This window comes from Trichechus manatus, unplaced genomic scaffold (genome assembly GCF_000243295.1).
Source record: "Trichechus manatus latirostris isolate Lorelei unplaced genomic scaffold, TriManLat1.0 scaffold00205, whole genome shotgun sequence".
Lineage (NCBI taxonomy): Eukaryota > Metazoa > Chordata > Mammalia > Sirenia > Trichechidae > Trichechus > Trichechus manatus.
In genome coordinates, this window is record NW_004444141.1 from 2,335,484 (window position 1) to 2,346,812 (window position 11,329).

The 11,329-nt window shown below is 39.0% G+C and overlaps 1 protein-coding gene across 2 annotated transcripts in view; it reads right to left on the reverse strand.

The window, feature by feature from the left end:
* Window positions 1-10,492, reverse strand: part of COG6 (component of oligomeric golgi complex 6) — a 149,700-nt gene extending 139,208 nt beyond the window's left edge. Inside the window, exons 1-3 of one of the 2 annotated variants that reach the window (XM_004388073.1) lie at window positions 10,234-10,492; window positions 5,088-5,231; window positions 2,504-2,575 (exon numbers count right to left, since the gene is read on the reverse strand). In XM_004388073.1, the coding sequence (XP_004388130.1) occupies window positions 2,504-2,575; window positions 5,088-5,231; window positions 10,234-10,386 (369 nt within the window). In that variant the 5' untranslated portion in view covers window positions 10,387-10,492. The remainder of the gene's footprint in view (window positions 1-2,503; window positions 2,576-5,087; window positions 5,232-10,233) is intronic. The other variant, XM_023742224.1, reaches the window with a different exon arrangement.
* Between the last annotated feature and the right edge of the window lie 837 nt (window positions 10,493-11,329).

The following is an 11,329-nucleotide window of genomic DNA, read 5'->3' on the forward strand; positions in this document are numbered from 1 at the left end:
ACACAACAGAGAGTCCCTGATGGAGCAGGAGAAAGGTGGGGTGCAGAACTCAAATTCTAGTAAGAAGACCAGACTTAATGGTCTGACTGAGACTAGAGGAACCTCGGAAAGCACAGCCCCTGGATTCTCTATCAGCCCAGAACTGAAACAATTTCCGAAGCCAACTCTTCAGACAGGGATTAGGCTCAACTGTGGGACATAAAGTTCTTCTCATGAGAAGTGTGCCTCTTAGCTCAAGTAGGTACAAAAGACTAAACAGGCAGCTTCTGTCTGGAGGTGAAACAGGAAGGCAGAGGGTTAGGAGCTAGTTTAATGGACATGGGGAATCAGGGGTGGAAATGAGGAGTGTGCTGTCACAGAATGGGGAGAGCAATTAGGGTCACATCACAATGCATGTATAATTTTTGTATGGGAGACTAATTTGAAATGTAAACTTCATTTAAACTACAACAATAAACAAGAAAAAAGAAAAAAAAACAACTTGCACTGGGAATACTACAAAAATGAGGCAGTTAGCAGTGAGAGTAGCAGCTGAATGGTCATGAGGCAGGTAGAGGATATGGCATCCATGCCTTAGAGGGACACTGAGTGAGCCAGAATCATGCATACTTTAATGTCACTAGTTAGGAGAAACTATAAAGCAGACAAAAACACATACTCGGTCATTTTAATTCTGGAACACTGAAAAAAGAGCCAAGCTTTTGCTGCTAATGTTTCTAGGGCTACCTTAGATCTAGAAAGAGCCTCCAGTTCTGGGTTCTTAGACGCCTAATCCTCTACAAGCCCTGTTCTCAGATTTTCAGTGAAATTCTTGTCTTACTGCTTCATATGCATCTTGCCAATAACAGAGTCTCTAGCCTCACTTTTAATAATAATTCCTAAAATTTACCATATTAAAAGTACCTTAGAAACTGTTAACTTATTAAATTAATCCTATAATAAAATTGAGGGGCATGGGGGGGACTCCAAAAAATATGTTTGTTGATGAATGAATAAATTAAAAGCATTACTCTAGAGTTGACAATATGAATACTATTAAGGTTTTAAAAACACTGTATCAAAATAAATTAATTTCAGGCAAAATTGGAAGGGATGAACAAAATCTTCAAAATCATGAAATCCAATTGAACATCAGCAATGGGTAGTATGAAAATTTTTAAATATTCAATTTAAAAGCTATAAGGGAATCTTGGAGCCCTGTTGTACACTGGTTAAGAGCTCAGGCTGCTAACCAAAAGGTGAGCAGTTAGAATCCACCAGCCACTCCTGGGAAACCCTACGGACAGTTCTACTCTGTCCTTAGGGTGGCTGTGAGTCGAAATCAACTCGAGCAACGCGTTTGGTTTTTTGGTTTAAGGGAACTTTACAAGTGATAAAAATGATCTGTATCTTCGTTGTCATGGGTGTTTCACAGGTGATAAAACTGTCCAAACTCATCAATTTGTATACTCCAAATGGATGCAGTTTATTACTGTATATAAATCATTCTTCAATAAAGTAGACACAAAAAAAAAAAGGGAGAGAGAGAAAAAAGGTCCATACCACTATAGGGTAAAAACTGGGATTGGGGGCACGGGCACAAAGATAATACAAAAGACTAAACAGTTACCTTGGTTGGGATTTAAAATATTTATAAACTCTTTTGAAAATAGCAGGGAGAGTAAAAATACTTTCATCTTTTTTTACACTTAAAAATAGCTATAGGAAAAAGAGTAAAAATATAATTATCAGTAAAAATCAGAAACTAAAAGGGACAACCACTAGAAACCTAAAATTTTACATATTTTCCTGGGATTTTTTTTAGGCTAAGCATGAATCAGAATTAAGCTGAGTCTTTTTCAGGCATAGCTTTAGTTTAGATTTATTCCTAAGGTTTTCTTCTAAGGAATTCACTCCTGCTGGACTTTTGGGACATTATAGAATTGAAAGTTTTATCTAAATTCTACACAGCACTGTACTGGCTAGATCAAAATACAAAAGCTTCTGGAGTTAACTGAACAACACAGGTAGTCCTCGACTTTCTACAGGGTTTCGTTCAGAAGACTCCGTATCATAAGTCGGTTCTGAGATAAGCTGAATACCTCTTTTCTTTTTTTTGGTTTTCATTATTATTGCCTTTTATTATCAGTGTCTTTATAAATCTGATCTTTGAACATCTGCAAGTGAATATCTGAGAACAATAACACCAGCAAATTATGCGCTGCAACACTAAATAGTACATATTACTAACGATAAGATGTACTAAAAAAAAAGATGGTCACAAGTGCAGTTGTCGTAACTTGAATACCTCGTAAGTTGGGGACTACTCTCTATTAGCAGACCATCACCCAAAGAGAAACAGGCATTTATAGTTCAAAAAACAAACAAACAAAAACACAATGTTTCTATTCAAACTTCCTACAGGGCACAATATACTAGATATTCGTACATTGTATAGACGTAATTAAAAATTTTTGGAAAACTTTACCAGACACTATGCTAAAATCTAGCCATTCTACAGTACCTGTAGGCGACCAGTCATATCTTGACAACAGCTGCTCATTGCTTGGACATCTTCATTTATGCTTTCAAGTTCCTGAAAAGGAGAAAAATTACATTAAACATTATAAATATTGTTAATTTCTCGTCTCCTTATTTTATTTTAGTCCTCATTTTAGTCCCATGAAGTTTTTTTGTCATGTCTTGACAAGACATCCCATATTTAAGACTGAAATTGATTAAGAAAATGATACTATCTAATGCTTGAAAAGCTGTGAAGAAACTAATATATTATTTTTTAGGGGTGTGACAACAGAAAACAGCAAATGCTTTAAAAATACGAACACCTCTTTATTCAGGTATTCTACTACTGAGAATTTATCCCAAGGAATTCATCAGATAAGTATACAACAACATACATATGCGGATGAACAACACAGAGCTGCCTGTGATAAACATATGAAAGAGCGTAAATAATATTTCCATTTTTTAGAAAAAATACGTATTTATGATTTATGTACAGAAAACACAGGGAAGGTTATACAATAAAATACTGATAATAGCTATTTCTGGGTGACAGAATCATAAGTAATTGTTCTTCCTATTTCTGACTTTTTTAATAGTGAAAAGTCTTCTTTTCCCCTAACTAAAAAAAAAAAAAGCTGTAGGCTGTGAAATCCAACTGGTATATAACTTTTTTAAAACTTGTTATGAAAAATTTTCAAAATCTCCAAAAGTTGAGACGAAGCCCTATGTACTCATCTCCCAGCTTTAACGATTATCAAAACTCATTACCACTCTTCATCTATCTTCCAACCCACTTTCTGCCTCTTGCCCCGTTCACTTTGTCCCTCCCCTACAAACAGAATTATTCTGAAGCAATTCCAGATATATCATTTCATTCATAAACATATCATTATTCACTTTTAAGAGGACTCTTTAAAAATATACATATAACCACAACACCGTTTTTGCAACTAAACATTTAACATTAATCCTTTAATATCAAATATTTAGTCAGTTTTCAAATTTCCTCGATTGTCTAACATTTTTCATAATGTATTAAATCAGAAACCAAACAACATTCATAAATAGCAACTGGCTGATATATCTCTTATTTATTTTGTTTATCTGCAGGTTCTCACTCCTTCCTGCTTCTTTTTCTAACAATTATTTGTTGAACAAACCAGTTCATTTTCCTGTGGGGTTCCCAACATTCCAGATTTTGCTCATTGCATCCTTATAGCATTAACATAGCACATTTTTAGATAAATAATGCACATCTTCTATGTTTGTTTGCCAACCGCATCCTCCCCCCACGAGGTTATTTTCATAAGCACCACTACACTAATATTTTTTACAGTAACGTGAAAAGAAATTAGTATAATGGCGCTTATGAAAATATTCCACGAGGGTAGGGCGCAATTAATAAATAAATGTTTGAGTCTTTCCTTTTATCAGTTTTCAAAATAATCAGTTGGTTCTTTATGGCCCAATTGTCGTCAAGTCCATGTTGACTCATAGTGACCATATAGGACAGAGCAGAACTGCCTCAGAGGGTTTCCAAGGCTGTAAATCTTTACAGAAGCAGACTGCTACATCCTTCTCCCATGGAGCAGTTGGTGGGTTTGAACTGCAGACCTTCCAGTTAGCAGCCACGTGCTTAACCACGGTGCCACCAGGGCTCCTTCAATTCCCTTACATCTACCAAAAACAATTAAGTTCTGTTTGGTTTTTAGTATCATTGTAAACTCATGGACTTAAAAATGTTTGCTGTGTTTCAGTCCATTGCAGTTACTCTTACTAATGCTCAAATTATCCTTTGACCAACGAACGCCTCTCAAGTTAGCTTCAGAGTCCTTGTTATACTTACCCAATAGTGTTACATAGCTTCCTTGCTTTAGGGTAGTGATAAGGTGGGTACTTCCAGTGGGAAATAGCGTTTAGAGACCACAATCCAAATGAGTTCATCACTACTATCTCCTCCTTTTTTTCTTAAGGAATACTACCAACTTACTTTTCAAACTTCCAAATTATTAGACTTCAATCAGTGAAATGCTACCAAAATGTTAAAAATAATCTATTTTTATTTATTAAGTACTCAATGAAACCACGTATAACCCTTTCATACATCTCACATGCAAACATGCTAACATTACATAATAAATAAAATATATTTCACTCTATGGTGAGTAGACTGCTCACTCAAGTATGATGACTCATTTATGCATTAAAGTAACTGATGCTAAGTAATCTGAAAATTAATCTCCAATTAAGTAGCTGTTATCAAAAGGGAGGTCTATTCAGTCAAGGTATTTCTACTGCAAAACCACTCAGAAAAAACATATTTATTAAAAAAGCTAAAATTCCTAAGAGAATCGCCTAGAACAACTGTTACAAATTTCTAAGAACCAGCATAAGTTAGTGGATGTCACAGAATCAGACTAATCCAAATAAATACCTAGATGCAGCGGGAACAAGCAGTTAAATTTCCTATTTGAACATGGTACTTGAAAAGCAAATGTATTCTACCTAATTCATAAAAATAATACTTAACACAGTGACAGGCATAGTAAGTTTCCCAAAAATGCTAAATGAAAAGAACATACCTCCTTCACTTCCTTGAAAATGCTTACAAATTCTTCATTAATGGCTAAACTTCTGCGTTCAATATCTCCACGTAAATTTCGTCGAGTTCGCAAACTATTTTCAGTAAAAAAAGTTGAAAGTGCCCTGAGAGCTTCTAACATCTCCTAAACAATGAGAGAAGAAATTGTTTTACTTCTAGAAAATTATTGGGACCAATTTTCAAATATTTTCCTAATCTCAAAACAAAATCAAATAATTTTCAGATAATTTGTTTCTATTAAACAATCCAAAAAATACTGGATGACCTTCAAATTACTTAACAGTAAACTTCACTTCCAGAACACAATTCTAAGGATATACTTACTTGTGCAGAATGACATATATACAAGGTTATTCACTGCAGAATTGTTTGACATCGCAAAATATTGGAAATAACCTGAATGTCAATCTAAAAGTGACTAGTTAAATTATGGTGTATCATTTTTAAAAAGGGTGGGAGGGCCTCCTTATGTATTTACATAGTATGAGCTTGAGACATAATAATGCAGAGCAAGGTTTAGAAACAGTTGTAAGAAAAAAGAAAAACGAATATATACATGTATATTTACTTATACACGTATAAACTATCTCTGAAAGTATATATATAAAATAAGTACCACTGGCGGCCTCCAGGCTAGAAACTGTGTAACTAGGAACAGAACTAGGAGGGAGATATTTCATTATAAACCCTTCTGTTTCTTTTGGGGTTTTTTTTGTACAGTGTTAATGTATTAACTAGTGAAAAACATAATATTTAAAACTCTTTAAATAGTTCCAGATTTTCTCTACAAGAGTCAAACTACACACAAGAAAAACAGAAGTACATGAAGTAATTCAAGGGCCTACCTACACTTAGGATTTAAGGAGCCTCTTCAGGTTATCAAAATCAAGAAAGTAATTTAAGCTAAAAAAAAAAAAAAAATCATTAATTAAATTTAAGGCTGTTTCCATGTGCCTAATTCAAATTCTAATGGTGGACAGATAAATAAATTGCCTCATTTTAAAAAAGTCTTTTGGTTCTCTTCTTCACTAAACTAAGCTCATCAGAGTCTTCTCCTCTAGTCACCATGATGCTATTTTTATTTTAATGTATAATTTAATGCAATTAGGTAAGAAAAATGTCCTGAATATCTAAATATATGCCAGGCACTGCTCTAGATGCTAGGGATACAGCAGTAAAGACAGGCCAGTCCCTTACTTTCAGGTAGCTTACATTCTAGAGGGGTGGAAAGACAGACAAAGAACAAATAAATAAACAAGATAACTGCAGATAATTACAAGTGCTGAAAAGAAAGTAAAAGAGAATGATGAGCATGTTAGGCTGAAAAATGGCCACCCTAAGATGTCCATGTCCTAATCCCCAGAATCTGTGAATATGTAACTTTACATGGCAAAATGACTCTGCAGATGTGATTTTTAAATCAAGTATCTGGAGATGGTGAGGTTATCCTGGATGATGCAGGTAGGTCCAATGTAATCCCAAGGGTCTTTATAAGAAGGATCAGAGTCAGACAAGGCCATGTGACCACTGAAGCTGAGATGAAAGTGATGCAGGGCCATGAGTCACAAAATGTGGATGGTCTCTAAAAGCTGCAGAAGACAGGGAAAGGGACTCTCCCCTACAGCCTCCTGAGGGAACAAGCCCTGTTGACATCTTGATTTTAGCCCACTGAGACTGATATTGGATTTATGACCTCTAGAACTATAAGAGAATGCATCTGTATTGTTTTAAGTCACTAAATTTATGGGGTCGCCAGAGTCGGAATCAACTGAAAAGCAACTAACAACAACAAATTTACAGTAATTTGTTACAGCAGGAATAGGAAACTAATACAATGAGGTAAGCACTAACACAGCACAGTCTTCAGTGAGGGTTGGGGAACTTCTTTAGAGAGCGGTCAGGGAAGACCTCCCATGGGCGAGAGAACAGCAAGTACAAAGACTCTAAGGCAGCAGAAAGAAGGCCAGTGTGACTAAAGAATAGCAAGCCAGCAGAAGAATAGTCCACAGTGGGATCTGCCATGAAAAATGATTTTAAGTAATATGCTAAATATGCTTAAAAGTTTATTCTAATGTTGTGAGAAGGATGGATGTTAGCGAGAGGACAAGAAGCAATTAAGCACCTAGAGGCTATTTAAAAAATTCAAAGATTTGACACTGGCTTACATCAAGATGGTAGCAGTACGGAGAGAAAAAGGGGAGACAGACCAAAAAAATTCTAAGGAAGAGCACTGCAAAACCAAAACTCTTGACATGACTGAGAATTCTACCTAGGGTCTAAGCCAAATCCTTTCTTGACCTAAGTGACTCCATCTTGGATTTCTACATGTAGTTTCTGTCATATAACACAGCTTGTCACTTCTGTAAATCATTCCACTGTACCCTTACCTAGATAGATAAATGTGGTTTTGTCTACCCTATTCTGCTTGTCCAAAAGTTCTAAGAAGATGAGCTTGTGGTTTAAGATGGCCGATGTAAGGAAAAGCTTATCACAGGTGTTAAGTATGTGACTTTGGTGGTCAGCCAATTCTCAGAAAATGGTCCCTTTGCTCCCTAAAAAAAATGTTTTTCTAACCTGTGCCTGAGTCCTTACAAAGCCCAATACTTTCCCATAACCTTGTTCTAACACCCCCCTAAGCTCTGTAAATGTTAACCAATCAAAAACGTTTTAGCTGTACCTTACTGTTTTCGGATTTTTCCTTCATAAATCCCCGTATTACTGAAGCCCCTTGGAGCACATTGTTGGATTTCTCCCAGCACTGTTTCCCCATTTTGCAGAAGACTTTTTTGCCATAATAAAACTCGTTTTTAAATTTAAACAGACTCATGGTTATTCCACTAGATGAACCTAAAGAATTTGTTAATGGACTGGATGTAAGGTGTGAAAAAATGAGAGGAATAAAAATTATCCCTACATTACTCCTATACCTCTGGCTTGAGCAGGTAAATGGTGACACTCTTTACCAACAGTGGAGGAGGAACCAGTCTGGGGAGCAATCTAGTGTTCATCTGGCCATGATATGTTTTTATTTTGTCGATCAGATATCCAGTTGGAGGTGTCACATAGACAACTGACTCTATAAATCCAGAACACAGTAGAGATTCCAGGAACGAGGTTATAAATTTGAGGTTTTAAACTTTTCACTATTTAAAACCATGGAACTCAAAGAGTTCTCCAGAGAGACTCTGGATGGAAGAGACAACAGAGGATCAAGCCTGAGATATCCCAACAGTACCCTAAAGCCTACAGATATAAATTCCTACACTGAATGAATGTATATGCTAACAGACTTACCCCTCCATTTTTCTGTTACAATGTTTTTTTGAAATACTGGCTAAACCGACAATTTAAATTCACTTTAATATTTAAGAGAAAGCAAAAGTATTTTTACAAACACAAATATTTATTGTACCCTCCCCAAAAAACCCTAAAAACATAAAATCATTTCTTTGACTATAGTTTTAAATTGTCCTAGGGTCCAGTTTAAAAGACCAAAAACCAAACCCACTGTTGTCAAGTCATTTCCAACTCACAGCAATCCTATAGGACACAGCAGAACTGCCCCATAGGGTTTTCAAGGCTGTAAATCTTTATGGAAGCAGACTGCCACATCTTTCTCCTGCGGAGCAGCTGGTGGGTTCAAACCATCGACCTTTCAGTTAGCAGCCAAGTGCTTTAACCACTGTGCACCATCAGAGCTCCTCAGTTTAAAAGAAACAGTGAACTCTGAACAAAGTCACACAAATTCAGGTCCAAGTTACAGCTCCACCACTTGCTAGTTATATGACTTAACCTGGGTGCATGCTTTCCATGCCTTATTTTCCCCAGATGTAAAATGGAGACAATGTCATGTATGTCTGTGTTAGGAGTCCCTGGGCGGTACAAACAGTTAATGCACTAGCTGCTAACCTAAAGGTTGGAGGTTCCAGTCCACCTAGTGGTGCCTCAGAAGAAAGGTCCGGTGATCTAATTCTGAAAAATCAGCCATTTAAAATCCTATGAAGCACAGTTCTACTCTGACACACACTGGGGTCACCATAAATTGGAATCCACTCTAGGGCAACTGATTAATGGTAACATCAGAGTATCTGTAGTAAACGAAACAGATGTTAATATTAGATAATTACACACATGTTAAGCACTAAAAACATGGTATGATTACATTAACATTTATTAAGAAACAGTAAATGCCAGGCACTGTGCTGAGCACTTCAACTGGATTATCTCATTGAACACTCACAACAATCCTGAGGAAGTTACTGGCTTAGAGAAGTTACAGAAGCTTAGGGAAGTTAAAGGACTAACTCAAATCATAATGCCCCAATTCAGTGGTCACATGTAGTAAGTGGCGGCGCCCAGCCCACCTTTACTCATTACATTATAACATTGTTTTTCAGACACGCAAGTCAAATTCAGCTTATTTTCCGTTGCCTACAGGTTTATCTATAAAACTCCACTTTTACGTTTTTGTTTTTTTTTGCATGCTACAGTGGCATGACCAATTCATCCGGAGAGTCAATGACTGACGCTGGAAAGTCTAACCTAAATTTCCAAATTTCCGGAGGCACCTGGGGGAACATATGGGCACCTTACCCTGTAAAGTAAATACAGCCTGAGCTCACAACAAAAACCAGCAGACAGGATTTCATCTGAGGCTGTGGTAAGAAGTAGTTCTTTCGCAGTGCACTTGATTTTAGCTTTTTTACGTGTCCATGGAAACGCTCGGTTAAGCCTACCGCTCTCCTCCGTTTCTCCCAAGCCCCGCGGCGCGCTGCCCGTCTCGTCGCCCGCTCTAGCTCGGGCTTCTCCTCCTGCCCTGTGCTCTCCCCTCTCGGACCCTCAGAGCTCCCAGGGCCCTGTCCCGGACTCCGCCGCCCGCCTCCACACCCAGCGGGTCCTCGAGGAACCTCTCCTTCCCCGGCGCTCCTCAGCCTCCCCCACTCCCCGCCCCGCGCCGTCCACGCAGCTGGCCCGCGAGTCCGCGGTCGCCTGGGGGGGTCCCTCTGCGGAGGGACCAGGCAGGCGGTGGTGGGCGCCGGACAGATGTGACCGCCGGACAGAAGCCGCCCCAGCCCCGTCAGCCCCACGGAGACCCTTGACGTCCAGGCCCTTCCAGCCCCGCTAACCTTGTCGTTGTCCAGCCGCGTCTCCAGAATCTTATGCAGCTTCCGCGATAGCGGGTTGCTGGTCTGCGCCGAGTTCCCACTGGCCCCATTGCTGAGGCTGTTGGCACCCCCGGACGCGGGCACTGCGACTACTTCCCCGCTGCCCTCGGCCATGACGCCCCTCGTCAACCCGGCCCCGGGGAAGCCACCTCAGCCCCGAAAGACCAGAGCGGCGGCAGCGCCCAGCACTGCGCATGCGCCCCGCGTGCTGCGCGTGCGCGCCAATCCTCGAGAGGCTCAGCGGGGACTGCAACTCTGAGAAGCGCGAGTACTGAAGGAGCAGGATTCGGGGCGGGACTAAGAAAGACACATTCCGGGTGGGAGGAGGAAATTGACGTGGCTTAGAGTTGAAGGCGGGCTGAGTTTGGAAGTTAAGATTTATTGGATTAAAAGAATTTCGGAATCCAGACTCTTTAAAATTCTGACACAATTAGATAGCATAGATGAGATACAGGGAGACCTGTGCCTGGCATATACTTTCAATAAAAAGTGATTCTAGTTAAAATTACGTAACTCTCATTATTTAGCATCTATATTCGTTGATGGTCGAGCTCTGTTCTGTTGTACTTGTGCACCACTGAGTCATTTCTGACTCACAGCCACCCTGTAGGACAGTATAGAACTGTCCCTTAGGGTTTCATAAACTGTAGTCTTTATGGAAGCAGAGTGCCACATCTTTGTCCCAAGCAACTGGTAGGTTGCAACCACCAACCTTCAGTTAGCAGCCAAGCATGCCACCGAGCTTGGATCCTTTATATGCAGCTACTCTGCAAGGAAGGCACATTACCATGTTATGTAATTAAAACCAGGTTCCATCCAGTTAATTCTAACTCATGGTGACTCCATGTGTGCCAGAGTAGAACTGTGCTCCACAGGGTTTTCAGTAACTGATTTCTCATAAATAGATCACCTTTATTCTGAGGTTGGATTGGAACCCCCAACCTTTCAGTTAGCAGCTGAGTGGCTACTAGCTAGTACCAACCCAGTACTGCATCATGTAATCATTGCTGGCAATTCTCAAGTTTGTCCTCCACTCAAGGTAACCCCATGTACAATG